Source organism: Phoca vitulina, unplaced genomic scaffold, assembly GCF_004348235.1.
Source record: "Phoca vitulina isolate PV1807 unplaced genomic scaffold, GSC_HSeal_1.0 scaffold7, whole genome shotgun sequence".
Classification (NCBI taxonomy): Eukaryota; Metazoa; Chordata; class Mammalia; order Carnivora; family Phocidae; genus Phoca; species Phoca vitulina.
The window spans coordinates 71,091,562-71,119,144 of NW_022589710.1; the positions used below are offsets into that span (position 1 = coordinate 71,091,562).

Consider the following 27,583-nt stretch of genomic DNA (forward strand, 5'->3'; position numbering starts at 1 on the left):
CAGGGCAGGGCAGGTGTGTGCGGCTGGTGAGCCCCAACAGGTGCAGGGCAGGTGCGCAGCCACAGCAGGGGGCGGATGCTTGTTTGGTAGGACCTCTTGTGGGATGGAGCTGGCCGAGGTCCTCTGGCAGAGGTGTGGGCATTTGGCTGTATCCAGGCCTTAAGCAGGTTCCAGCTGAGACGAGCCTCCTGCCTGGCCGTCCTCTGCAGAACTGCCCTGGGGAGGGACTGCAGGCCTTCCGTGTGGGCACCGAGGGGCAGGGGGAAGGCGTTCCTGGTGCAGGCTGGTGGGGACTGCAGCCTGGCCTTTTCCTGGTGCTGGGGACTCGTCCCCAGCTGCTGTGAAGGACCTGCGACAGCAAGGCGTCAGCCAGGTGGCCAGGCTGACAACTGGGTGGCCTCGTGGCTGTCCTGGGCTTTCCGTGGGAGTCTGCCAGCCTCCCACCGTGGGCCTCTTGGGAAATCTCGGGTGACTGCCAGCCTCCCTGAGACAGAGCCCAGGCCGCCCGCTGCGGAGCCAGAGGGATGCGCGTGCCGACATGGCGTTCTGGGGGACCTGGCGGGTGGCGGCCGCACCTCTGGACCGCGTTCCTCTGGCACCTGACTCCGTCCCCGTCCCACCGAGCTCTGCCTCCGCCCGGGATGCCCGGGAAGCCCTGGCCTCCGTTCACTGCCAGGGGCGCATGGGGCCGGGGGAGGAGGTGCAGGGGCCCGGCATCCTCCCGCATGCTGACGTGGTCTCTGGGACTGCTGCTGGCCGTGCTCGCTTGTCTGCCCGCCAGCATGCATGACTGGGGCCCACCTCTCAGGCCAGCAGCAGCCCCTGGGAAGCTGTGCCCCGGCGGAGGCTGCAGTCTGACTCTAACAGTGTCTCCCAGGAGGGACGGAGGTCCTGGGGGCAGCTGGTGTGGGACCCCCGGGATGGCGGGGTGGCTGCAGGCCTCTGCCTGGGACAGCCCCCTCCCCCCCATCTTGGACCCATGCCCAGTACCCAGCAGCATGTGTCTGGTTCCGTTGGCTCCCCACCGAGATGGTGGGGGCACCCTCTCCTTCATTCCCTCCAGTTTCCTGGCCCCTAGAACTGAGGGCGTGGGTGTGGGGGGGGTTGGGGCTCCCCTGGCCCCTGGGGCTCAGTGCTGTGGGGTTTCACTCTCTACTCCTATTTGCAGACTACGTCTATTTCGAGAACTCCTCCAGCAACCCGTACCTGATCCGCAGAATCGAGGAGCTCAACAAGGTAGCGTGTGCAGGCATGCCTTGTGGGGTGGGGCTGGGGGGCCCCTTGGGGCTTCAGGGCTGGCCGCAGATCTTTTGGTCCATTTGTCCCCAGGGTCACTTGCCTAGACCTGGGTCCTTCTCCTTGGAGAGCTGGTCAGTGGAGTCCCTGCAGCCTCATAGAGGGGTGTGCTCTGCAGGGCCCTGAGCAGGACAGGAGCGCCCAGAAAGCGGCCGACTGGGGGTTCCCTGCCCACCTGCTGTCTCTTTCCCACTCACTGAGGTGCTCTCGTCCCCCTCGCTCCAGGCCTGCAGAGGTGTGAGCTGCCGGCCACCCTCCCCGCCTCTCCTGCTGGCCTCCTGATGGGAGGCATTCCGGGCAGTGCCGGGGGAGAGGCCAGCAGGTCCTGCAGGGCCACCGCAACCCCGGGTCAGCAGAGTCCCCGGCCCCGCAGCCCCTTTCCCTTGGCTCCCGTGGGGTGAGGCCGCTGCGGCTCCTCCCTGGGGAGAGACCTGTGGTCCCTGACTGGGGGGGGAGAACCTCGCTGTGCTCCGTGAGGCCACCCTCGAGGAGCTGCTCTCCGGGACCTCAGCCTGTGCAGCAGTGTGGCTGGGGATTCTTGGGATCGGGCAGGATGGGGTGGGACGGTCAGGGCACCGGTCCCCCGAAGATCAGACTTGGTTGCAGCTGAGCCCTGACCCGCCGTCCCTGCTCACTGAGAGCCTCCTGCTGCACGTGCCACGTGGGGGGGAGGGGTGAGCCTGGGGCCGTGTCCGGAGGTGGCCGGGCCAAGGGAAGCACCAGGACGTCGTGGGGCCCCTGCTGGGACGTGTGCCCTGCAGGCGCCTTATTGGCGGGAAGCTGCTGGCCGCCTGCCAGGGCGGGCAGGAGAAGGGGTGGGCGGCATCTCATCTGGACAGGTGCCCGTGGTCACCCAGCCACCCGTCGGCACGTGCTGACTCAGGGACCCCTCCCATGGCAGTGGCGAGCGTGGTGGGGGCAGCCGGGGCCGCCCCTGGAATTGCCGCGGACCGTGGGTCTCGGGGCCAGGCAGGTGGCTGGAGGTGGCTTCCTTGAGCAGGTCAGCACAGCCCCTGCCCCTCGCTCTGGACATGACACCGAGAGGTCAGGTCGCACCGCCTGTGGCGGCCAGTGGGTGACAGGCACAGACAGAGCAGGGCCCAGCCCAGCAGCGGCCACAGCCCACGCTGGCGTCCGCATCTGTGTGCCTGAGTGTTACAGGTCAGGTGGGGGGCGGGCGGCTGGCGGACCCCGAGGGGTGCAAGATAGCCCCAGCAGCAGGCATTCCCGGCAGGAGGCCTCGGGACCCTCCGGCACCAGAGAGTGCGAAGAGAGTGGGGGCTGCTGAGCGGGGCAGGGGGTGCTGGCCCACAGGCACGGGCGTGGGTCGGGCACATCCTGGGCCCCCAGGCCCCACCGGCAGGTGCAGTTCTAGCGGGGGCTGCTACGAGGTCAGTTTGCGGGCCCTCCTGGTGGGGCCACCCTACCCACAGGCCCCCAGGACCCTGGGGCCCCTCAGGCACAGGAGAAACAGCCCAGACGTGCCGGGTGTTCAAGGAAGGCCTTGAACGTGGAAAGCCATGTCCGCGGTCACGGAGAGGAGCTGGTGGACCGGCCACAGAAGAAATGAAGGGCCGGGCAGGAGCACTGGTGCCACAGAGAAAGGGGCCTGGGACGCGGCGGGGCGACAGGTCTGGGGTGCGAGGGAGGACCCAGAGCTGTCGGCAGGAATAGAGCCGGAGCCCAGGTGTAGCTGAGGAGCAGAGTGCCCCCCGGAAACCCAGGGTCCAGCATGCGGTCAGTAGGAAGTGCAGGAGACCAGCCCAGGCCCAAGGGCCAGGCCGGGTGGCAGGTGGGGGCCGGGTGGCAGGTGGGGGCCGGGTGTCGGGTGGGGGCCGGGGTGTCGGGTGGGGGCCGGGTGTCGGGTGGGGGCCGGGTAGCGGGTGGGGGCCGGGGTGGCGGGTGGGGGCCGGGTAGCGGGTGGGGGCCGGGCCGGGTGGCAGATGGGGGCCGGGCAGAACTGGTACCGGGGTGGGGTGTCGGGGGGCAGGGACACTGTGTTCCACCCCTTTTCTGTAAATGGAAAACAGTTTGAAAATGAGTCTTGTCTACAGACCGTAGCAACGGTCATGTTGCGTTTGGGGCCTCCTTTCCTGAGGCCTCCTGCGAAGCCTGGCTTGTGTTAGTGCAGTGACCCTGGGCTGTTGCAGACCTTCAAAGTAGTTGTCGCGGTTTCTCCTCAGAACCGTGCTCGGTCTGCACGGCACTGGGGGAAGTTGCCGTTTTGGAAGAAAAGGAGCAGGGACCTGGGGCAGGGGAGCTGAGGAGGCGTGGGGAGGGGTCTGGAGCGGCGGCCAGGCCAGAGGTGCCCAGAAGGCAGCAGAGGCCTGGCAGGGAATCCTTGAATTTTAGAAGATTGGTGTTTGGTTTGGAATATGGGATGTGGGAATCTCAGAAAGGTACAACAAAGCACCGAAGGTAGACCATTTGGGGCTGTGGCCCCCACGGGGAGGGCCTGGGGACCCGCCTGGAGTGCCTGCCCCCGGCCCTGCATGTTGCCCTCGCGACAGGAGACAGTTGCCTGGATGTGTGCGGACCGCAGCTCGGGTGGGGCCCCCGGGAGTCCTGAGCACCAGCAAGGGGAGCTCGTGGGAGAGGGAGTCCTGGACGTCCCGGGTCTCCAGGGCCCAGCCTGAGCCAGGCCTTGCATGGGCTAGGCTGTGCAACGCAGCGCCCATTCCGGGGACCGGGGTGCAGGGACCCCAGCAGGGCCTGGGGGTGGGAGCCGTGGGCTGCACCCTGCAGACACAAGGCTGCCATCCCATCCCAGGGATGAAGTTCCGGTGGCCATTGTGTCAGACCTCCCCCTCCACGCCCGTGTGGCCCTGACGACGGTCCTGGGCGTCCCGGGCCCAGTGGATGTGGCTCGTCGTCTGGAGCCCGGCAGGCGGTTTCTGGAACCGTTCTTAGGAGAAACTTTGTGATCTGGGATCCGTGGCTTGGGCAGCCTTGTGAAGCCTTTGGATGCAAAGTGTCCACGGGTCTGTAGCCGACATCATGACAAATGGTGTCTTTTTTTTTTTTTTAAGATTTTTATTTATTTATTAGAGAGAGAGAGAGAGACAGCGAGAGAGGGAACACAAGCAGGGGGAGTGGGAGAGGGAGAAGCAGGCTTCCCGCTGAGCAGGGAGCCCGATGCGGGGCTCGATCCCAGGACCCTGGGATCATGACCTGAGCCGAAGGCAGACGCTTAATGACTGAGCCACCCAGGCGCCCCTGACAAATGGTGTCTTTAACGGTTTGGTGTCCGTGCGCTGCAGACCAGGGCGCCACCCAGCATTGTGCCGCCCCTTGTCTTGATAACTGGGTACAGAGTCTTCATTCTCCCGATGGAGGGCCCTCGCTGTTGGGGCGCGGCCCTGCACATGCATGTCCCTGCGCGTGTGTATTCCTGTGCGTGTGTGTGCCCCTGCGAGCGCGTGTGCATATCCCTGTGCATGCGTGTTCCTGCCCGTGCGTGAGCGTGAACACATGTGCGTGTCCCTGCCCACGCATGCGTGTCCCTGCCCATGTGTGAGCGTGTGCGAGCACGCATGCGTTCCCTGCTCGTGCGTGAGCGCACATGCGTGTCCCTGCCCATGCGTATGTGTGTCCCTGTGCGTACGTGTGCCTGCCCATGCATGTGTGAGCATGTGTGAGCGTGCGCGCGTCCCTGCCCGTGCGTGTGCGAGTGCGCGTGTGTCCCTGCCCGTGTGTATGCGTGTCCCTGTGCGTGTGCCTGCCCATGCGTGTGTGAGCGTGTGCGAGCGTGTGCGCGTGTCCCTGCCTGTGCGTGTGAGCATGTGCAAGCGCGCATGCGTGTCCCTGCCCATGCGTGTGTGAGCGTGTGTGCGAGCGCGCGTGTCCCTGCCCGTGCATGTGTGAGCGTGTGCGAGTGCGCGTGCATGTGCTTGCCCGTGCGTGTGATTGTGCGAGCGCGCGTGCGTGTCCCTGCCTGTGCGTGTGTGTGCGAGCGCGTCTCTGCCCATGCCTGTGTGTGTGTGAGCGTGTGCGAGCACGTGTGTCCTTGCCCATGCATGTGAGCATGTGCGAGCGCGCATGCGTGTCCCTGCCCATGCGTGTGAGCGCGCGTGTCCCTGCCCATGTGTGTGTGAGCGTGTGCGAGCATGTGTGCGTGTCCCTGCCCGTGCGTGTGTGAGCGTGTGCGAGAGCGCATGCGTGTCCCTGCCCGTGCGTGTATGAGCGTGTGCAAGCGCGCGTGCGTGTCCCTGCCTGTGTGCGAGAGCGCATGCGTGTCCCTGCCCATGTGTGTGTGAGCGTGTGCGAGCGCGCGTGCGTGTCCCTGCCCGTGCGTGTGCAGGCACGTGGGGCCAAGAGCTGGTCCTGCCTCCACTTCATGTCCACGTGTGAACAGTCCCCAGACTTCTTGAAAGCTTGCTGGCCTCGTGGAATTAAGTACCTAAAACTTGAGGTCGCAAAGACGATTTTGTTCGATGATAGGAGGGCAGCGCGCCGAGTCGTACAAAGTCATGGCAGGTCAGCCTTGTGTTATTATTAGAAGTTTTATAAGCGCCTTTGAGTGGAGGAAAGGTCCATTCTTCCTGTGAGGCTCTCCGCCCAGCAGACTCCCTCGGCGTCTTGTTCTCGTCCTGTGTGTGGAGCTCTTTGAGTCTTTAAAGGCGTCCCTGGGCGCTGGGACGGCGACCTCTTCCCCAGGGCTGGCGCGTCCACTGCTTGCTCCAAGCCCCTCGTGGGCTGCTTCTGTTTCCTTTTTTCAAGGCTGATTGATTTGGGAGAGGGAGAGCGCAAGCAGGGAAAAGGGGGGAGAGAATCTCGAGCAGACTCCCCACTCAGCGTGGAGCCCGACGTGGGGCTCGATCCCACGACCCTGAGATCGGGACCTGAACTGAAATCCAGAGTCGGACGCTCACCCGACTGGCCCCCCGGCCGCCCCTGGCTGCTTCTGTTTCTGATACGGATCCAGGCCCCTGGTACCGGGGTCTGCTCGGGGATGTGCTGGCCTTGATCAGGCCCAGAGGGGTGCCGGAAGGCAGGTGCTTCAGGGGCCAAAGGCATGGCAGGCTTTGGCTGACCTCTGGGCACAGTTGTCCTTTCTGGTGGCCAGATGTCTGCCAGGTTCTGGCCCTGAGCAAGCAAGACCTGGGGGAGGGACATGGGCCAACAGGAGGGAACCCGGGCCGGCGGGCCGGGGTCCACATGTGTCCGCAGGATGGCACCGGGGGTGGAGGGAAGACAGACCTGGAGGGTAGAGGTGCGCCGTGCATCCTCTCCCCGGGTCCGAGGTCCCAGGGAGCCGTGGTCCCATCCAGGTCCCGTCTGGGGCCGGCCCTGCGGGGAGCCGTAAGTCGGCGTGTTCCTCAGACCCTGCCTTGCTGTTGCAGACGGCCAACGGAAACGTGGAGGCCAAGGTGGTGTGCTTCTACCGCAGGAGGGACATCTCCAGCACCCTCATCGCCCTGGCCGACAAGCACGCCAGTGAGTCTTGGCCTTTCCCGGGGTGGGGGGCGGCCCACCCTGCGGCCCCCACCTGCCCTGCGCCCTCCCCAGGGTCGGCCCCCACCTGCCCTGCTGCGTGCTGGCCGTAGGCTGTGGACACTCAGCCTGGTGTCGTTGCCCTGGGGCTTCTCCCTCGCATGATTGATTTTGGGGAGCACTCCCTGGGTGTTGCAGGGGTGGGGGGCCTCTGCTGCTCCTGTTGACCTCACCGAAAGCCACTGCTCTTTGCGGCAGTGCGTTCAGAAACAAAGTTCGTCTGTCTGCAGTTTGAACCTGAGTGTCAGAAGCCCAGACGTGCAGGGACTCCCAGCAGCTTAGTGCGAGCGCCGGGAGCCCCCTCCCAGTCAGGGGCCAGCGTTCCCGCTCTCAGACAGGTGGCCGCAGTCTGGGGACTGGCCTGTACCTGCTTCCACGCCCTGGGGTCCCACGCGGCCCCTCCAGCCAGCAGTGACGGGGGGGGGGGGGGGGTTCCAGAGCCCCCGTCCTCAGGGTGGGATCTGCCTGAGCCTGGGTGGGGGTTCTGGCCTCTGTGGGGGGACGGCTCCCAGCAGGCGTGGAATGTGCCTGCCCCTGGTCCCCCAGGTGCTTGTCTACAGGGCCGTCCAGCCTGGGGACAGGTACTGTTCTCATGAGTTCATCAGGTGTGTCTGGGCGGGTGCGGGCCCCACCTGGTCCTCTGGGCCCCAGGTCAAGGCAGGACTCAAGCCTGTGCCCCCAGCATGCTGGTGTGAGGGACTGGACGCCCAGGCCATACCAGCCTCCTCCCTGGGTCCTGGAGGGGTTCGAGGCGGTCGGTCCAGGACTGGGTCTCCCAGGGCCTCAGGGATGAGGGGGCGAAGCACTGCGGTGCATTTAAGGGCCCTCGCCAGGATCAGCACAGCTCAACTGGGCCCCAGGACAGGCCCCTGCACCACACGGGGTGGATAGCAGAGCTGGTGCTTGGCTGGCCGGGCCTGGCCTCCCAGGTGATACCGCTGGGGGTGTCTATGCTCGTGGGGGCCGCGTGGGTCTGGGCCTCGGTGCATCTTGTGCCCTCCTCTGGTTTCCTTGGCCACTGTGCGCTTGTGATGCAGGTGGCTCTGGGTCTAGTCGTAGGTGTTGAAGCTGCCCCCCCGGGGGGAAGCATGAGAGGTGGGACACGGGGGTCACTGTTGACTTGGGGTGTTGGTGCTTGAGGATCTCCCCACCCACGTCCACTGCCTGGCCCAGAGTGTCGCGGTCCTCACCTCCAGGCCATCCTGCTGTGGGGCACCGTGGAGGTCAGCTCCAGGAGGGCGCTGGGCTAGCGTTACGTGAAGGGAGCTGGTGGGGGGCAGTGTTGCCGGAAGGACCAGGCAGGAGCCGATGGGATGGGCGGTGGCCCCAAGGCCCCCCAGAGTGCTGCAGTGGGGTGCGTGACGGGGTCCACCTCAGGGCAGGACCCTGCCTGTGCTTTCCTGGAGCCCCCGTGCTCTGTGAGGCCTTCTCTGTCTCGTAGTGGTTTTCCCAGAAACCACGTCCCGTTGGCCATCTCGGCTGGAGCAGCCCGGGTGAGACCAGTCTGCCCTTTGCCCAGGCTCCAGCCCAGCGTCAGGGGCGGGTGTGAGGACACTCTGGGGCACCTTCTGGCCAGGGACCCAGGGAGCCCACTGCTCAGGGAGGCCTCTGGCCCAAACAGCCCATCAGCTGACGGGGTTTCTTCTGGGCCTGGGGGCCCGGGAGACAGAAGCCCCCGCCCTCCACTGCCAGGTCTCCAGCCCCAGCATAGGCCAGATGCCCCCGGGCCACATGGGTGACCCGCAGCAGTGAAGCCTTCCTGGGATCCTCCAGCCAGTCTGCTCAGCCCTGACCCCTTGTGGCCACGGCCCCCTGCCCTGCCCTTGCACACACACGGGCGCACGTGGACACATGCACACACACGCGTGCACGCAGAGCTGTCCCGAGAACAGGACCCTCTGGCCCTGGGAGAGTGCCAGGCACAGCTGACAGGCCCTCCCTAGACACCCCCAGAGCAAGCTGCGGGGGGCTCTGGGGTGTGTGTCAGAGCTAGGTGGGGTGGGAGCACAGAGCCCCCCACTCGGGGCCCAGGACCAGGACACACTGGATCCCAGAGGCAGGTTTTCTGTGCCGCCCGCAACGTGACTCCCTGGGTTCCTGGAGGTCGAGCACCACACACATTGCAGGGTCCACCGGGCCTGAAGGAAGGCTTGGAGCGCTGGGGTGGGGGGCTCTCCCCCCGTCTCCTGGGGGTGCTGACGTGACCCAAGCCCTGCCCACTCTTGGGGCCCCTCCTCACCCCTGTTGATGGCGGCTCTGATGGGTGGGGTCTCGGAGCCACAGTGGGCTTGTGTCAGGCTGGGGAGGGGCCCAGGATGATGGTCTCTGGCCCGTGCCTAGCCCCTGCCCGGGCCCGTCGTGCCGTCCCAGGATGGGCGTGAGCATCAGGTGGGCTGGCTGGTGGGTGTCTGGACATGGTGGTGTCCCCAGGCTGGGGGTGCAGGGTGCTTGGGGGGTCTGCGGGAGTGGGCAGGGAGGTGCAAGGCCGGCAGTGTGGACGCTCGGGCTCCAGTGGCCCACCCACCTGTGTCTGAGCCCCAGGTGCCTGGGAGCTCCCTCAGTCACCACAGGGGGGCGGCAGAGGGCCGCGTGCGGGCTGAGGGCCCCGGGATAGAGACCCAGGGTTGCCCAGGTGCCGTCCAGGTGCCGCAGCCCCGTGGGGTGGCCGACCTCTGCATGCCCCTGCCCTGCCCTGGCCCCCCACGGCCCCTGCATGGCCCCGGACCTCCACTGTGCCTCCGGGGGCACCGCACCCCCAGTGCCGTGGGCTGGGCTGCCCTGCACCCTGACACGCGCACGTGGGTAGACGCGCGCGTCCTGGCTGCTCCCGGTGGGCATCCTTGTCCCAGCCCTGGAGGTGTGGCCGAGGCCCCGGGTCGGCACGCTTGGGGTGGTGGACGCACTGCTGACCTGACCTGGGCCCGCCCCTTGGACTCCGTGTCCACCCCACCGTCCCTGCTTCCTCTCCTCGGCCTGCGGGCGGCCAGGTGGGCGGGCGGGCGGTGCTGTTGCTAACCCGCCGTCCGGGCGCTGTCTGTCTGTTGTCTAGCCCTGTCAGTCTGCTACAAGACCGGACCGGGGGCCGACAACGGCGAGGAAGGTGAGCCGCTCCCGCGGGGGGTCCTCACGCGCCGGCTGGGCGGGTGGCGGCAGCTGACCCGCCCGCCCTGTGGCCGCTGCTCTGTCCATCTGCGCGGTGCGGGGCAGTGGGTAGGCGGGCAGGGCCGGCGCCGCGCAGCGGGCTCACAGGAACCACCCACCCGTCAGGAGAGATGGAGGAGGAGATGGAGAACCCCGAGATGGTGGACCTGCCCGAGAAGCTGAAGCACCAGCTGCGGCATCGGGAGCTGTTCCTGTCCCGGCAGTTGGAGTCACTGCCCGCCACTCACATCAGGTACCCAGCGGCCCGGAGGGTGCCTGGGGACCGCCCTGCCTCACTGACGGCGCGCCCTCCTCTTGCAGAGGGAAGTGCAGTGTCACCCTGCTCAACGAGACGGAATCCCTCAAGTCCTACCTGGAGCGGGAGGTGAGGCCAGCCGCAGAGGCCCTGGGGCCGTCCCCCACCCCCCGCCGCCGTCCCTCGGGGCCCAGTCCCTCCTGGCTCGCAGCCACCCTGGGGCTGGGCGCTGGGTGCTTTGCTCGGCTTCCCGGGGTCGTGTCTGCATCCCTGGAGGACCGGCAGGGGCACGGCCTGGAGGGATCATGACAGGGACCCGCGCTGGCCGCCGCCTCGAACCCTCACTGTGTTCATCCAGAGCCGTGTTGGCCAGGCAACGGGAAGCGTTTCTACTTCTGCAAAACCAGAAACATCCACATTGTCAGGGGCTTGGGGCCGTGGAACCGGCCTTCTTGTTCCACAGACGAGTGGGGACCTCATGCATTTGTAGGATGCTACCCACCGAGGCCACCCCCAGGGTGACAGCCAAAAATGTCTGCAAACAATGCATGTGTCCCTGGGGAGCAGCATGGCCTGGGCAGAGGCTGCACTGAGGTGGCGGAGAAACGGCCCAAGGGGGCCAGATGGGGTCTGGAGGGGCGGGGGCACGCTAGCGACGAGAGGGACAGGTGGGGGGCGGGTGGCCCGAGCTGGCACCTGTGTGCGCAGCCACAGCCCCCTCCCACCGTGCAGAGCCTGGTGCATTGCAGGGGGACAGGGTGCGGCCGTGTGGAATGGCCGTGCGCAGCCCTGACTCAGAGTCGGGAGGCCGGGAAGCCGCCAGGAGGGGACAGGCCCACAGTCCGTCCCGCAGAGCAGGCAGGGAGACGTTTGGAGAAGGTGCTGGATGCCGGTGGGCGGGAGGGAGCACAGGGGGTGCTGCCTGCCGTTCCGAGGGTCCCCGTGGTGGGGGGGCTTCACGGGACACGGCGCAGAGACTCAGCACGATGGCCCGCTGCGACACGGAACGGTTTAATGGCGGCACGCGTGTGTCCCGAGGGCGAGGGCCTGGCTCTTCCTGCCAGTGTCCACTTACCTGCTTAGGAAGCACATCGTTGTCACAAGTGGGAAAACAGGCCGCTGAGCCGTGGTGAAGATGCTGTGAATCGTGTCCGCGCCCGGCCTCCAGGGGGCCGAGAACACGGTCATGGCAGCATCCAGGGGTGAGCAGGAGGCCCAGGCGCCCTAACCCCAAATGTGCGCCGGCCAGGCCTCTGCTCGCGGCTTAGGTCAGCAAGCTTGCCGTTGGGAAACAAGCCAGCCAGCGCGATGCAGTTTCTGAGAGACACAGCTGAACGTCAGGAGACAAGCAGCTGGGGTCAGAAGGGCTGGCAGCCCGGGCGTCTGGTCCAGAACATTCTGCGGCCCCGCGTGTGCGTGTCCTGGGGCGGCCGCACGTGAGCAGCGCTGTGGCATTTGCGTTGCTAACTGGACGCTCTCCGGGTCGTCAGTCCCACGGTCCTGCGGCGGCCGCGCAGCAGGCTCTCCGTGCCCGGGGCGGTCTCCAGGCGAGGCCTCGGGGCGCCCTGCTGACGTGGTCTCGTGTGCTGTCTTTCAGGATTTCTTCTTCTATTCTTTAGTCTACGACCCCCAGCAGAAGACCCTGCTGGCCGATAAGGGAGAGATCCGCGTGGGAAACCGGTACCAGGCGGATATCACTGACCTGCTGAAGGAAGGTAGGGCGCAGGGCGGTGGCTGGCGAGCAGGGCCAGCGGGGTGAGGTTCCTTCGGGCGGCTCTTTTAAGCTTTTTCTCTGAAAAAACTTCCTTGAATGAATCTTCTGGTCTCGCCGACTTCTGCCGGTGGGCGGTGCCGTCGGCGACCCAGCACAGCCCCCGGTGAGCAGAGGGTCCGCGCGTCCTGCGTCGGGGGCAGGTAGAGGTGGGGCGGTGCGTGGCCGGTGGGCGGGACGCGGCTGTCAGCGGCTGGGTCCCTGAGAAGCGAGATGGTGCGGGGGTGCTGGGCTTGGAGCGTCGCGGCCGGTGTTGCCCGTGGCCGTCTGTCTGCTGGGGAGCTGCCCCGCCGGGCTCCCGGCCCCAGCCCGTCCCCCATCGCCCCTCCCGCCCCTGCTTCTCTCTCGGCTGAACAGTCGTCGGCCGTGACGTAGGACCCGCGGCTAGCCACGCGGCCAGTCAGCCGTGATGATCTTTCTGGGGGTTCTCATCACTTGAGCTGCTCCCACGGAGCCGGCCCAGCCCCCATCCGCGTTCTCTGCTGCTCTCAGCACCCCCAGTGTCGCACCCCTGCTCCAGGCCCAGCCAGGGTCTCTGGGCCCTGCGGCCGGCCCCCTGCGCTGTTGGGCCGGCCAGACGAGGTCCCGGGGCTCCTTTCCGACGTCTGCCGACCTCTGCTTTTCTCTGCGGACACGTTCTGAGTGTGGACGGTCCCTTCCCGTGGCCTCCCGTCTCCTCCACGCACGTGATGTCCCATTTCTCTGAGGCTGGTCTAGTTTTTTTGAAAACGTCTGGTGTCGGCTTACGCATGTTACTTCCTTTTATGCACGTGTGCCCCCCACGTACGTACCCACGTGACCCCACGTGTACACTTGCGTGCTTGCACACCAGCTTTTTCTCCTCGGTGGTTGGTTTTTTTGTCGGGCGGGGGGGTCCTGCCAATTGGAGGTCGGCAGGGGAAGGAGCCAGGAAGCACACAGGTTCCCCCTGTCCTTCCCTGTCTGGCTGAGGGTGACGGATCTGGTGACAGCAGAGTGGCTTGAACGTCAGAGGCCCTCGGTTTTCTGGGCAGGGACCTGGGTGCTGGGCCGTGAGGGCCACCTCGGGGGTGCGGGGCCCAGGCCTGGGGCAAGTGAGCTCCTGGGTGCTGCAGCGAGGGGGTCTCCACACCCCCTGGAGCCCAGGACCCTCCCAGGGAATGAAATTGCTAAGAGGCTTAGCTTGGGGTGGCCCCCGGACTCTCGAGGCGAGGAGGCGTTGGACCCCAGGTGGCGGGTCTCAGCACACAGTCCCCCCGGGAAGGACAGCACCTACGACACCAGGAACACCCCATCCATACTCAACCTGCACCTCGCGCGGCCCCCGAAACCCCAGCCTCCATCTGGGCCAACTGGGAGGGACGTCTGGATCCTCGGCCCCGGATCCGTCACACACCCCTGCGGTGGGGGGCTTTCGCGCCGTGACCCCAGATGGGCCCGCAAGGCCTGACCTTCCCTGAGGCGAGGGAGTGCGTGTTTCCCCAGCCACTCCGAGCCCGGCTCGAGCCCCCTGCTCACGCAGGCTCCGTGGTGGGCTGGCTGGGCGCTGACGCGGGTGGGACACGGCCGCGAGGGTCCCTGTCCTTGGTCTGGAGTTCGCTGCCCCCGCCAGCAAGGGGCGCTGAGTGGGTCACCGGCACATGCACGGCCTGCTTGCCTGAGCTGCTTGTGGCTGCGGCCCAGGGAGCTGCCCAGGGACGGTTGTGGGGTGTCCTGCTCGTGTGGGGCTGGCCGCGCGGGGGCGCGAACTCTCCCCAGCGTCTTCTGCACCTCTGTGCTGTTCTCTGCTAGTGAGCTTCCTTCCTCAGACGCCGTCGTGCCTGCCGGATGGCGGGGCTCTGGGGGCGGGGGGCCCTCCCGGAAAGGGGGTACACGGAAACACGGCCCGTCTGGCACTGTGAGGGGGCCCTTGGGTGGCTGACACCCGCGCCGGACGCGGCCACATCGGCGTCCCGTGTCCCGGTCGCTGGGCGCGCTGTCTCCGGAGCGGGAGCTTGATCAGCAAAGCCAAAGCGAGCCTCCTCTGCCCCTGTCGTCACGACTGCCGCTTCGGCCTGCAGCACGCGCCGCGCGGGGCTCACCCGGCCCCACCCTGTCGTCAGGCGGGCTGGCGGGGCAGCCGCGGGGCGCTGTGTTTGCCGAGGAGAAAATGCGCTGCGTGCCGAGCAAGCCTGGAAGTGTGTGTGCACGCCGACGGCAGCCTCACCCCCCGGGCTCGCCAGGAGGCGGATGGGCCCGTCCCCCAGGGCCCTGGCAGCAGGCAGAGGCTCGGCTCTCCAAGGCCTTGCTGCAAGCCGCGGGGGTCTTCGGGTCTTGTTGGCGTCACTGTTCTGTTGCTTGCAGGTGAGGAGGACGGCCGAGACCAGTCCAGGCTGGAGACCAAGGTGTGGGAGGCACACAACCCGCTCATAGACAAGCAGATCGACCAGTTCCTGGTGGTGGCCCGGTGAGTTCTGGGCACCAGGGTACTGCCCGGACCCCAGGCCTGGGCGCTAAACGGCTGCCCTGCCCTGCCCGTCCCTGGACATGGACACTGCTCGTGGGGGCCTGGGGGCGGCTCTGGCTTTGAGAGGTGGGGCCTGTGCGCCTCCCCGCGTCCCTCCGGGGCCGCGGCCTGCAGAGACGAGCAGCCGGGCACAGATGGGGCTGCTCCCGGGACCCCGGGACAGGGCAGAGATGCGTGTCCATCTCCAGATGAGCTGTGGGCTGTTGCAGACTCGGGGGGCGGGGCGTAGCTGAGAAGGAAGGACCTGGGGCCTTAGGGCCATGAGGGAGGCAGGGCTCCAAGGAGGACGCCACCCCCATCCCCTCCCCCCGTGGAGCCCTGGGGCAGGGCCAGCGGGAGGGGAGTCCCTGTGAGGGTGCAGGGGGCTTCCCTGCCTCTCAGCTGGACCCTGAGCCTTCACTATGGAGGGGGCGCCCTGCCAGGAGCTCGGGGAGCTGAGCCGTGGGCGGTGGCTGCCACGCTCTGTCCCTGGGGCCTCCCGGCCCGCCGTGTCCTGCGGTCTTGGTGTGCTGTGGGCTGGGCTGGGGCCTCTGTGCGTCGGGGCCCCCAGTGGTCAGAGTGTCCCCGCCACCCCCAGCTCCGTGGGCACCTTTGCGCGAGCCCTGGACTGCAGCAGCTCCGTCCGGCAGCCCAGCCTGCACATGAGCGCCGCGGCCGCCTCCCGGGACATCACCTTGGTGAGTGGGCCACACGCTGGGCCATCTGCACAGGACCCTCACCTGCCCGGGGCCTGCTGTGCCTGGCTGCCCCGTCCCTGCCCCGTGCAGGGCACATGTGCCCCTCGGGTCGCCGCACGAGCCAGGGCAGGCGGGGACGGGATGGCGGCGAGGAAGCAGGTCGACGTCTGTTTGCTGGCTGCACGTGGCTGGGACGCGTCCGCCCCCTGCCCTCCGGAGAGCCCAGCAGGCTCGTCCCGGGAACAAGCCCACCTGCACCCCCGCGGGCCCCCAGCTGCCTCCCGGACTGTCCCGTGTGCTCTCGGGCGGGTGGGCCTGGGTGACCCCTTGTGTCCCGCCACAGTTCCACGCCATGGACACGCTGCACAAGAGCGTGTACGACGTTGCCAAGGCCATCTCGGCGCTGGTGCCGCAGGGCGGGCCCGTGCTCTGCAGGGACGAGATGGAGGAGTGGTCGGCCTCCGAGGCCAGCCTTTTCGAGGAGGCCCTGGAGAAGTACGGGAAAGACTTCACAGACATTCAGCAGGACTTCGTGAGTGCCACAGGGCGGGCGCCAGACCCCTCCCCAGGGCCACCGTGCGTGGCGCCCCCGCGTCTGTTTGCGGCTCCCGGCAGGCCCCGGGCTAAGAGCTGCTCCTGCGGCCGGGTCAGGGGTCCACACCGGGCAGCACCGGGGTCCTCCTGGCTTGTTGTGGTTAATTGGTTCTGTTTAAGCCACCGAGTCTCTCCTTACACGTCCTCGTTTTGTGTCCCCCGTGAGCCCTTGGGATTTGCAGCTCAGGCAGGGCCCGTGCCCTCGCGCACCCCTCCCGCCATTGTGCTCAGCCACACGAGTGCTCCGCTGAGGGGAGCGCCGCCGCCTCCACAGCGAACCCCGCGGGGAGCACGTCTGTCAGGTGGCAGGGCCGCCCGGAGCCCCCGGCGGGCGGGGACACGGCGGGCGGGCGGGCCAGCGTCTGATAAGGAGCGTCACAGGTCACAGGCGGGATCCTGATAAGTCTCCAGAAGGCAGAAGGGACCCGCCAAAGGTAGAGAGGACCGTGGAGGGCAGAGCAGGGAGCCCCTGTCCTCGCTCGCCCCGAGTCTGAGGGAGTCACTTGCTGACGTCCCAGACACAGTGAGCCAGACCTTCCCAAAAAAGAGTGACGGCCAGATGAGGCCGCAGGTAACGCTTGGCCAGACACACACGGAGGCCGCGGGGCGGGGACCCCACTGTGAGCATGCGGCCGCCTTGGCAGCAGGCTGGGTGGACCTAGTGTAGACGGGGTCTGAATCCTGGACGCGATGAGGCAGGCTTCGGGGTCCGTCCACACCACAGACGCCTCCTCTGTGTTGAGGACACTGGTTCCGTAGGCGGAGCAGGAAGGGTGGGGGGGCCGGGGAGAGCGGCGTGACGGCGACCTTGCCGACCTCAGGCAGGGCTCCGCTGGGCGGGGCCGCAGGGCAGGGCTCCTTGCTCGGGGGGCCCCCACGATGCGCGGCCCCCTCTCGTGCAGCTGCCCTGGAAGTCCCTCACCAGCATCATCGAGTACTACTACATGTGGAAGACCACCGACAGATACGTGCAGCAGGTGAGCGCCCGGCTCGCCCCTGCGCCCAGCGGGCAGCCCTCCCCGCCCGGGCCCTTGACCTCTGTTTCCTGTTTCCAGAAACGCTTGAAAGCAGCCGAAGCGGAGAGCAAGTTAAAGCAAGTGTATATCCCCAACTAGTAAGTGCGGCCCCGGCGTGCGCCCCCGGCGTGTGCTCGCCGCCCCGGGGACCGCGGGCTGGGCGGGTGGGGAGCGGCCCCCGCCTAGTACAGGTGTCAGGACTCAAGCCCACGCCACCCGGCCCGCGCTTCCACGCTGAGCCGGGCACAGCTCTGCCAGCCAGAGCTGGGGTGTAGACCGGGCTCGACGTTCGCCGCAGCGGCGTCCAGGACTGCAGGGGAGGCCGGCCCCCCCGGCCCGCATGGGTGGCGGCTGCTGGTGCCCAACAGCCTCACTTCCCTGGGAGCTGCACACCAGCGGCCTGGCCCTCCCGTGACGCCCTCCCTCTCTCCCTTACCCTAAGTAACAAGCCAAACCCGAACCAGATCAGCGTCAATAACGTCAAGGCAGGCGTGGTGAATGGCGCGGGGGCGCCAGGCCAGAGCCCTGGGGCCGGCCGAGCCTGCGAGAGCTGTTACAGTAAGTGCCCGCCGCCCGGCATCGGGGCCCCCCGCAGCGCTGGGCGCCCTGCACCATCCCGGGGTCCTGGCGGGCTGGGGCCACTCCCTCCCCGGGAAACCCTCCTGGCGGGTCTGCGGGGTGCCTGGGTCCGCGGCGGGGCAGCTCAGCGGGCGGGCGGGCGACACTGTGTAATGCTCTCTGCCGTCACTGGTTCTGCTTAAGGACCCGTCTATTTCCAACTTTGTTGTCCGTAGCCGCCCAGTCTTACCAGTGGTATTCTTGGGGTCCCCCTAACATGCAGTGTCGCCTCTGCGCATCTTGCTGGACATATTGGAAGAAATATGGTGGCTTGAAAATGCCAACCCGGTTAGATGGAGAGAGGCCAGGACCAAACCGCAGTAACATGGTAAGTGGGCACCCCTCCCCGCCCCCACGCGTGGCCGGGTGCCCGGCCCATGGTCATGGCGCTGTGTTGGGGCGGCGCGCCCCCTTCCGCAGAGCCCCCACGGCATCCCAGCCCGGAGCAGCGGGAGCCCCAAGTTCGCCATGAAGACGAGACAGGCCTTCTACCTGCACACCACCAAGCTCACGCGCATCGCCCGGCGCCTCTGCCGAGAGATCCTCCGCCCGTGGCACGCCGCCCGCCACCCCTACATGCCTATCAACAGCGCGGCCATCAAGGCCGAGTGTGAGTGTCGTCCCCGCCGGCCCCGGGCTCGGTCGCTGCGGGAGGGGCTCACCGGCGGCGGGGGGGCGGGGGCACCGGGAGTCCTGGCCCCGGGCTCCCCTTACGTGTGCGGCCCCCACAGGCACGGCCCGGCTGCCCGAAGCCTCCCAGAGCCCACTGGTGCTGAAGCAGGCCGTGCGGAAGCCCCTGGAAGCCGTGCTCCGGTATCTCGGTGAGCCCGCCCCAGCCCAGCACCGTGGGGCCGATGTGTGCGCAGGCGCCCGCGAGGGAGGGAGCCACCCCCAGGCTGCCGCTGCCCAGGCCCCTGGCCTGCCCCTGTGGTACCTTGCTCCGTGCCAGGCCTGGAGGGGCCCTTGGGGCCGGAGCTGCCGTGGTCCCTGTCCCCCCACCCCCCATCCTGCTGCAGCCCATGGGGGGGCGGGGGGGGCCAGGATTTGGGTTGGATGCACCCAGGACGGATGTCCACTGCACGCACCTGCAGGACGGTTCTTCACCCCCAGCCCCAGAGGAAGGTCCGTTGCCGCGTGAGCGGCACGTACACCTGGTCCGCAGCTCACGGGGCTGGGGGTGAAGGGGGCCCTCGGCCAGCACCCCCTGGCTCAGCTCTGCCCACCGCTCAGCCAGCCATCGGCAGCTAGGGCAGGGGGGAGCAGGGCTGGCCACTTGGCTGGGCTCAGGGCAGGATCCTGAGCCCGTCCCTCCCAGCATGGAGGTGGCTGACCTTCTGTGAAGGACATTCCAGAACCATGAGCTAAGTGTGTTCCGTGTGGACGCAAGTGGATTTGGCGTCATCGGATGTCTAGGGTCTGGATCGTGGGGCTGGGCCTTGCCCCATCCAAAGAGCCACCAGGGGCTGGGGAGCCTTGGCAGGTACAGGCCTGAGCCTGCCGTGGCCCAGCCCTTCGTGGGCCGTGTCCTTGGCTGGGCCGGCCTGGCTGTTAATTCATTGTCTGGCCAGCAGCCAGCCCCCTGCCGTCAACTCTGGTGGCCCGGACCTGGACACCTCTGATGGGCCTGCTTGTTTATGGGGCTGTGTCTGGCGGGCGCCCAGCCGCCTGTGGGGCCCGGCCCTGCGTGGCTCTTCCCTGCTCCCAGGACACCCTGAGGTGCAGGACTGGTGGTGTGTTCTGCCCCAGTGGGCCCCGTGGTCGTCCTCCGTCACGGTGGGGCCTGGGGGTGGCTGTTGCCATTTGCTTCCCACAAAGCGTGCCCCCCCCGTGCTGCTCCCAACAGAGACCCATCCCCGCCCCCCCAAGCCCGACCCCGTGAAGAGCGTGTCCGGCGTGCTCGGCGGCCTGACCCCTGCCAAGTCGGCCCCTGTCATCAACAATGGCTCCCCCACCATCCTGGGCAAGAGGAGCTATGAGCAGCACAACGGGGTGGATGGTGAGTCTCTGCTGGGGCGGCCAGGTGGGGCCTCTGGCCCCGGGGTGCCCAGCCCCGCCCCTGCCTCGCCCACGCCTGCTGACCGTGTTCTCTCTCCTCTCTCTCCCGCCGCCGGGCGCTGGCAGGCAACATGAAGAAGCGCCTCTTGATGCCCAGTAGGGGTAAGGCCTGGGGCGGCCGCTGGTGAGGGCGCCGTGCGAGCCCCCGTGCGGTGCCTGTGCGTGCTGTGCTCTTGCGTGCATGGTGCACGGTGGGCGGCTCAGGGCACGCCCATGGGGCAGTCCACGCGGGCCGGGCCGCACCCCGCTCCCCATGCGCCCCCCATTCCCGTGTCACCGGGCAGAGGGCCAAGTGCTGCCTCACAGGCCCCCAAATGCTGCGTCCCGCCCTGGGGCCTCCGGCTCACAGGCTGTCCCCTCCTCCCCGGCCCAGTGCCCGGTCAGTGGACTGTCCTCGCTCGGGTAGCCCTGGCGCCCCCGCCTGCCTGTACTCTCCGCCACCGCGCTGTGACCGCCCGCATGCCATCAGCCTCCGCTCCCGGGGCCGCCGTGCTGTGCCTACGGCCCTCCTGTGCGCCCTGCCCGGGGGGGGGGGGGGGGGGCCGGGGCGGGGGGGGGGGGGGGGGGGCGGGCGGGGCGGGGGGGGGGGGGGGGGCAGATAGGACCGAGCGGTGGGCGTGGTCAGCACGGCCCGGGGAGGCATTCAAGGCCCAGGTGAATGTCCAGGCCTTGGCCCCGCAGGGTAGGGGTCCCAGGGGAAGGGACTGAGGCTGGCCGAGGGGGCACGGGAAGCGGGTGGGACCCTGCCACCGTCAAGTGCCCAGGCTGTCAGCGTGTCCGGAGCGGGACTCTTGATTGTCCAGGCCCGTCCACAGATGCCCCCCCGCTGTGGATGCGAGGGGCGTCCGTGGGCTCTGAGGCTGCTCCAGAATGAAGTGCTGAGGGAGGGGTGGCCGTGGTGGCAGTGAGGGGCCTGTGGGTCCCAGAAGCTCCTGCTCCCCAGGGTCAGCCTGCGGCAGGATCCGCGCAGAAGGGAGGCGGAGGGGAAGCAGGCCGGAGGGAAGGAAGGGGGAAACGCACTCAGAGCCTCTGGTGACGGGAGGCTCGGGGTCGTGTGTGGGCACTCCGACACCATGGGCCAGCGAGCATGGATGTGCCCAGAGTCCCCTGCCCCCAAGGCGGTGGGCCAGGCCCAGGGACCTGCGAGATGGCAGCGGGCAGCGGCCGTCCAGCCTGGCCCTGCCCCTGGACGCTGCCCCGGGCCCCGCCCACCCTTCTGGCGGCCGCCCCCACAGCCCTCCGGCCGGGGCCTGCCACCGGGCCCTGTGTCAGCACCAGGGCCTGGGCCGCTCGCCTGCCCTCTGCTGCAGACGGCCCGGGAACCACCGGGTCACGTCCCACGGAAGTGGAAGCCGGTGCTAGTCAGCGGCCGTCTCTGGGCTTGGGGCTTGTTTTGTAAGAAGCCAGTGGCCAGTGCGGTAGATAAGGATAATTTACTTGTGTTCTTCGGTTCACCAAATCGGTACGCTTCTGTGTCTCCTTGAGCCGCAGCATGCGGGCCCCAAGGGCGTCGTTGGTGGGCGCCCCCCGGGAGCGCTGCAGAGGCCACAGCTGGCCCCCCGAGACAGCACAGGGCCGCCTGGGGCAGTGCCGGACTGCGGGGCACCCTTGGGGCCTTAACCCACTAACCCAGCCCAGCCGGGCACGTCCACTCCGCACCCACCTTCCTCGGCCCGTGGCAGTGCACGTGCTAACCAACACTAACCGTGTGTTTTCTCTCCTCTGCACCCGTCGCTCTGATAGGCACTTACCTGGGTAAGTAGCACCGGGCCCGGGGGCTGCAGGCCCCGTGCGCAGCCCCTCCCTTCGCCCTGCCCAGGGCCCCCCAGCCAGCAGGTGGTTTCTGGGGGCGCTGCTCAAGAGACAGCCCTCGGCCAAGAAGAGCTAGTTCTGGAAGGCCTCTGGCAGGACGGGCTCGCACACTCACACACGGGCGTTTTCCTGTGCGCGTGTGCGCGCTGCGCTGCAGGCGGGGCCGGGGGGCGGTGACGGCCCTGGGGTCACCTGGCTGGGTTCCGGGGGCATGTGGACCACGACCTAGGACGGTGCCTTCTCGGGCGGAGGCACTGGCGGACGCCCGCGGCTCCAGACCCCCAGCCCGTAGGGTGGCAGCGTCTGCCCTGGCCACTTCTAGAAGCTTCCATCCACTCCTCCAGGGCTGCTAGCCCGGGGGTCAGTGAGGGGTGCTTGGAGCCCCTTGGGCAGAAGCCCAGTGCGGCCTGGCCTCCCGGGGTCTGTGCAGCGCTGCCTGAGGAGGGGCCGCCTTGCAGAGGGGGTTCTGGTAGCACGGTGTTTACAGCAGGGCTCGGCGTTGCTCGGCTACCGCGTAAACCACGCTCCATCTGTGTCAGCCCCGTCGGGCGGGTGGCCCGCGTGCCAGGGAGCGGGCTGTCGGACCCGAGGCTCCGGGCCTTCTGCGTCGAGCCCAAGGCGGTGCCGGTCCTACTGGCCAGGCCAGAGGTGGTCCTCGGAGCCCCGGCAGCCGTGGGATCACCTGGGGGCTGCTTGGGCTGGGCCGGGGCCGGGGCAGGCCGAGGCAGCCGTGACCTCGTGGCTCCAGGTGTCCCGCCCTCTGGCTGCCGGGCCTCACGTTCCGCTCTTCCTCCTGTCAGGTTTGGCGAACCACGGACAGACCAGGCACATGGTAAGAGGGCGAGCTGTGACGAGGCGGGCCCGGCAGGACCCCTACCCCTGCACGTGTGCGCACATGCCGTTTGCTTGCACACAGCTCCCTCGGCAGTCCGGGAGGCGGCCCAGATGGCCAGGCCCGCGTGCCTCCTGCTGGGTGTCGGGGGCAGCGTGCAGTCCCCGCGGTGTCCCCCTCACGCCTCCCCCTGCCGCAGGGACCAAGCCGAAACCTCCTGCTCAACGGGAAGTCCTACCCCACCAAAGTGCGCCTGATCCGGGGGGGCTCCCTGCCCCCCGTCAAGCGGCGGAGGATGAACTGGATCGACGCCCCCGATGATGTGTTTTACATGGCCACCGAGGAAACCAGGTGGGGGCCTCCCCGAGGCCGCGGGTGAGCAGGGGGGCGGCCGCCGCACCCTTGTCACTTGGGGGCGTCGCTCTGTCCACAGGAAGATCCGCAAGCTGCTATCGTCCTCGGAGACCAAGCGCGCCGCCCGCAGGCCCTACAAGCCCATTGCCCTGCGCCAGAGCCAGGCCCTGCCGCTGCGGCCGCCCCCGCCGGCCCCCGTCAACGACGAGCCCATCGTCATCGAGGACTAGGCGCCCCGCCGCCCCGCGAGGCCACCGCAACCACAGCCCGCCCCCCCGCCCGCCCGCCCGCCGCCCGGTTTTGGTAGTGCCCCCTCTCGCCCCCACTGCAGAGAAACCGCTCCTTTGGGACACCTCGGGAAGAGGACCGTTTAGCTGCTTCCCAGAATGCCGAGGACTCGTTTTTAGCTTTGTGTTTACTTTTTGGCCGGAGCGGAGCTGAGGAGCTGCCCTGCGGGCCTCGCGGGCCGGCCGGAGGTTTTGTTGTGTTCTGTTGAAGGTGCCATTTTAAATTTTATTTTTATTACTTTTTTTGTAGATGAACTTAAGCTCTGTAACTTACATCTGGAATGTTAGGATCGGCACGGCCAGCGGCTGGCCGAGCTGCCTGGTGGGGTTGGCCCCTGGTCTTTTCAAGTAATTTTCATATTAAAAAAAACAAAGAAAAAAAAACTCATAAAAAGAAAAAACCAACTAGCCCTTCCCGTGTCTTCTGTCCCCCGTCCCTCCCCTTGCCTGGGGCTTCAGGCCATCCCGGGCCCGGCCCGTGCCCCAGGCAGCAGCAAAGCCCCCGTGAGCACCGGGGGACCCTCGGCTCTCCTGGCCTCCAGGCTGGGCTGGGGTTTCTGTCGTCCCTCTGCCTCTGTCCCACACACCTGCCTCGAGCAGGGCCCGGCCCCAGGACGCCCTCTCGCCCACGGAGGTCGGAGAGGGCCGGCCAGAGCTCAGGGCCCTCCCACAGTGGAGCTGAGACCTCCTGTGTCTGGCTGAGACGGGGGCGGGGGGGGGTGGCCCAGACGTGGCCTGGGACCCAGACTGGCAGGTGCGTGGATCCTCTGGCTCAGCGTGGCTTCCCTCCCACCGGGGCAGCCAACACAGCTGGGTCAGGCCAGCCCACCACCCTGCTCCTGGCAGAACCCTGCCCCAGCTGTCCGAGGATTTCTGCCCAGAGCCGTAGGGCCAACCCCCAGCAGGTGTGGAGTTTCCAGAGTGAGAATTTGCTCAGATTTCAGCAAGTACGTCGTTCTCAGAAATTCTACCTCTGGCCATCCCTCTGCACCCACCCTTACAGGCCGGAGCTATTTGGCCACTGGAGAGAGGGGTCTGGGGGGGACACCTCTCAGTCTGTGCCACCCCAGCCCACCTGTAGAAGGCTGAGCCGGGCCCTCCTGGGGTGGGGCTCCCTCCTCCTGCCTCCCTGAGCTCTGCCTCCTGCCCCCCAGTCCCGCCGTGATGTGTTCACATCTCAGCCAGGGAATTAAAATAGAAACCACTTCTGCTTCCTCGCTGGAGACAGATAAGGGAGTCCTGGCCTCCCACCCCCAGCCCGTGATGGGGCCCCGTAAGGTGACAGGCCAGGGTGTTGAAGAAGTGGCCCCTCCCAGCCGACTGTAATCTGCTGGAGTCCTCGTGCCCCCACCCTGCCCCGAGACTGAGTTGTGGTGTCTCAGCAAGGAGCTTTTGCCTAGGAGCCTCTTCCCAACCTTGGGGTCTGAGGACGGGGCAGGGGTCTCTTCCCTCCTCAGACACGGGATTTCAGGTGCAAGGTCATCCCCAGGAGGGGCCTGCCTGCACCTCCAAACCCCCTGCCCCCCGCCCTGCCCGGGGGTCCCTGCCACAGAGCCAAGACGGTCCTAGGTGCTATTTACCCACGTTGCCAGGACGCCACGCCACTACGGCCCCAGGGGACAGACCTGCCGCCACACCTGGCTGGCTAGTTGGCCCCGCCATCGATGGGCTTCTCTGGAACCCTGCTGTCCCCATCCATCCTGCTCACTGGGAGCCTGTCCTGCCCTGTCCCTGCCCCCGCCTGTAGCCCCCTGTGGTTTCAGAGGTGGACACTGCTACTCAGTGTCCATTGATCCAGAAGAGCCCTGTCACATCCGGGATCTGTCCCCCCACTCTGCCCAGGGGTTCCTGGCCCATGCCAACGCCTTTCCCTTGCTATGCCCGTCACTGTCCCCGCAGGGCTGGGCCCCAGGCTCTTCCCACACATAACCTCCTTACGGAAGATACCTGATGCCCAGCCTTAGCAAGGAGTGGGCTGCAAATGCCCGACGTGTGGGGGAGCCCCATGGCTGGCCACCCTGTCCAGGAAGAGAGGACTGCTGAGGCCTCCCCGCCCCCCTCTCCTGCCTTGCCTGGCAAGGGGCCAGAGTCAGGCTGCGGGCGGGAAGGGGGGCTGGTCAGGCTGGTCAGATGAGGCTGGGGGGCGGGGGCCACATGTTTCTGGGCTGTTGTCCTCGCAGGAACAGCAGTGGCTATAGGGTGTGCGTGCAGGGGGTGGGGGGGCCCCAGGGAGCTGGGCGAAGGCGGGGCTGCGGTGAAAGTCTGGGTTCTGGAGAGCGGTGGGACCGAGACTCTCACTCCAGTGTGCAAATACACCTGACCCCAGGAGCCTGGCTGGTACATGGGGCAGGGGGAAGGGGTGCTCTGAGGGAGCTGCCCAGACTGGGTGGGGTCATTTGGGCTTGGGGTTTCTGTCCACTTGCTGGGCTTGAGGCTCAGCTGGGCTGCAGGCCCAGGGAAGAGCTTATTGGGAGGCAGAGCCTCAGGGAGGAGAGGAAGGGGTCCTCCTGGATCCCCCACCCCAGGGGTGGTAGGACCAGGTTCTTCAGGCCCCGGGATGGAGGCAGGGAGGGTTGGGAGGGGTCAGGAACGCCCCTGTTGGGAGGAGGACTGTGGAGCCCGGGAAGGGGGACCCTGAGTGCTGGCAGATGCCTAGCACTGCTGCTTCGGGGCCTGGAGGCTGGAGGTCAGAGGCCCTGGGCCCCGAGCTAGTGGGTCCAGAGGAGGGGTGCCCGCGGCGGGAGTCGGGATACGTGGGGAGGGGGGAGCAGGCGGACCGCAGTAGCAGCCCACTGGAGCACAGCGCCTGCAGAGCGAGCACGCCCGGGCTCTTCCCCCTTCTCTTCTCCCTTGCCTACCGCCCCTGGGTGGAGAGCTCGGGGACAGTGCCTTCCGCGCCTGCGGCACGCCCAGGTCCCCTCACGGCCTGGCGCCCTCCCCCTCTCCCGCTTCCAGCAGTTTCTCTCCCGCTGTTTTTGGAAGTGATGGGCGCCCTGCCCTCCACCCACTTGGCCGTCAGCACCATCGACGGTGTCAGGCGGGGGCGGGCGGCGGGGCAGGACCGGGACCGGGCCAGGTGGCCGCACCCGCCAGGAATCCGGCTCCGATCCCACCGCGCGGCCGTTGCCATAGAAACCGAGCAACAAAGGGACGCGGGGCGGGGTGGGGGGGCGCGCGGCGGGGTAGGTGGGGTCCTCCAGGGGTGGGGACCGGGCGCCGAAGCCCGGCGTCCGTCTGCGTGTCCAGGGGCCGGCCTTCCGGGCCGAGGCCCTTACAGCCAGGAATGCCCCGGAACCGTGGGGCTGCAGACCCCCGCCCCGGCTCCGGCGTTGCCATGGACACGGGCGAGGCACCGGCGTCGGGGTGCCTGGCAGGTCGGGCCACCCTCGCGGCCCCGGCAGGTGCGCCCCCGGCCCCGCGGCGCCCCCAGCCGGACCCGGGGAGCGGGCTCCCGAGGCCCCGCCCCGGCCGCGGAGCCAATGGGTGCGCGGGCAGCCGGCGGGCGGGGCGGGGCGGCGGCGCGGTGGCGGCGGCGCGGAGACGGGCGCGGGCTGAGGGCGCGGGTCGACGGGCGCACCGACCATGGCCTCCAAGTGTCCCAAGTGCGACAAGACCGTGTACTTCGGTGAGTGCTGGGCCGGGCCAGCGTCCGCCGCCCTCCGCCGCCAGCCCCCGGCCGCAGAGCCTCGCGCCCCGCCCCGGGATGCGCGGTCCCGGGATGCGCGGCCCCGAGCACGGCCCGCCGCGCTGCCCACGCGGGTGCGGCCGGAGGGTGGAGCTGGACGAGGCGGGGGCAGCCACGCCCGAACCCCGCAGCGGCCGGTGGGGTCGGGCGGGGGTGCGCGGTCCTCGGGATGAGGCCGGGTCGGGGGTCAGGTTGGGGGTTCGCAGGCGTGGAGCGGGGCGCTGTCGGGCAGGGCGCACTCACGCTGTGGGAGCCTCCCGTGAGCTCCTGCTTTTCACGGCCCTTCTCCGCGGACACGTGGCCGGGAGAGCGTGGCCCGGAGCAGTGACCCCCCCCCCACCTCCAGCTCGACCTCTGCCCACACCGGGCCAGGCCAGATATGGGCTCCGGCTGGACTCAGTCCATGCGGGGGCGACCTTGGCCTCTTAGCTCCTGCGTGTCCCAACGTGCTCCCTTGCTTGGCGCGAGTTTTCCCCAGGACTTTCTTGTGGGTGGGGTGGGATGACAAGCGGGGCCCCACAAGCGTGAGAGGGCACTGGAGCGAGGTGGCCGAGCGCCCCTGCCTCCTCAAGGTCACAGCAGCCCGGGACTGGAGGGGGCAGCAGGTCTCTGCTGATATGCCCCCTGGGTATGCGGCACCCCTGGCGCTCACCCACTCCCTGGCGCTCGCACCCGGTTGTCTGGCTTACTCAGCCACTCTGTCTTCTCTTGGCTGATCCTCTCCCGACTTTGCCCCCTGATCCTCCCACTAACACCCTCAACAGAGGGACACACAGTGTCAGAAGGGTGGGGGCAGACAGGGGACCCTTCCCTGGTCACTGTGGGAGCAGTGGTCAGGGTCTGGAATGGGGAAAGGCCAAGGTGAAGGCAGCCACTTGGCTTCCCTGCTGACGGGAGGGAGAAGGAGGTGGACGGTTGTTTGCTGTTCCCAGAGGGGAGGGACCGGATTTGGCCTGGAGTGCTTCTGGCCTGGCTGGGAGCCTAGGGGCTTCCGGCTGCCTCCCCAGGAGCTGGCCCAGTCCTCGGTCCCCATCCCAGAGGGGGCTCATCCCTGCAAGGCTCAGGGGAGGGGACAGCGCTAGGGTCCTCCTGCCAGTCCCACTGCCCACGAGTCTGCCCCCAGCCAGGCCAGCTCAGGGCTCTCCAGGGCTGGGGCCGACAGTCCTGTGGACAGCCCGGAAAACGCTTCTGCCTGCTTGGGCGGTAGCTGG

The 27,583-nt window shown here is 68.0% G+C and overlaps 2 protein-coding genes across 2 annotated transcripts in view; both read left to right on the forward strand.

Moving 5' to 3' along the window:
• MTA1 (metastasis associated 1) overlaps window positions 1-22,682 on the forward strand; it is a 39,248-nt gene extending 16,566 nt beyond the window's left edge. The window contains exons 3-23 of the mRNA XM_032404711.1: window positions 1,169-1,236; window positions 6,639-6,732; window positions 9,839-9,889; window positions 10,057-10,183; window positions 10,252-10,315; window positions 11,784-11,901; window positions 14,280-14,382; window positions 15,020-15,119; window positions 15,463-15,651; window positions 16,616-16,690; window positions 16,769-16,827; window positions 17,172-17,287; window positions 17,524-17,675; window positions 17,768-17,957; window positions 18,079-18,168; window positions 19,191-19,343; window positions 19,469-19,504; window positions 21,146-21,157; window positions 22,015-22,046; window positions 22,246-22,397; window positions 22,480-22,682. Of these exons, the coding sequence (XP_032260602.1) occupies window positions 1,169-1,236; window positions 6,639-6,732; window positions 9,839-9,889; window positions 10,057-10,183; window positions 10,252-10,315; window positions 11,784-11,901; window positions 14,280-14,382; window positions 15,020-15,119; window positions 15,463-15,651; window positions 16,616-16,690; window positions 16,769-16,827; window positions 17,172-17,287; window positions 17,524-17,675; window positions 17,768-17,957; window positions 18,079-18,168; window positions 19,191-19,343; window positions 19,469-19,504; window positions 21,146-21,157; window positions 22,015-22,046; window positions 22,246-22,397; window positions 22,480-22,630 (2,132 nt within the window). The 3' untranslated portion in view covers window positions 22,631-22,682. The remainder of the gene's footprint in view (window positions 1-1,168; window positions 1,237-6,638; window positions 6,733-9,838; window positions 9,890-10,056; window positions 10,184-10,251; window positions 10,316-11,783; window positions 11,902-14,279; window positions 14,383-15,019; window positions 15,120-15,462; window positions 15,652-16,615; window positions 16,691-16,768; window positions 16,828-17,171; window positions 17,288-17,523; window positions 17,676-17,767; window positions 17,958-18,078; window positions 18,169-19,190; window positions 19,344-19,468; window positions 19,505-21,145; window positions 21,158-22,014; window positions 22,047-22,245; window positions 22,398-22,479) is intronic.
• Window positions 22,683-26,204: 3,522 nt separating this feature from the next.
• CRIP2 (cysteine rich protein 2) overlaps window positions 26,205-27,583 on the forward strand; it is a 4,978-nt gene continuing 3,599 nt past the window's right edge. Inside the window, exon 1 of the mRNA XM_032404678.1 lies at window positions 26,205-26,312. Within this exon, the coding sequence (XP_032260569.1) occupies window positions 26,270-26,312 (43 nt within the window). The 5' untranslated portion in view covers window positions 26,205-26,269. The remainder of the gene's footprint in view (window positions 26,313-27,583) is intronic.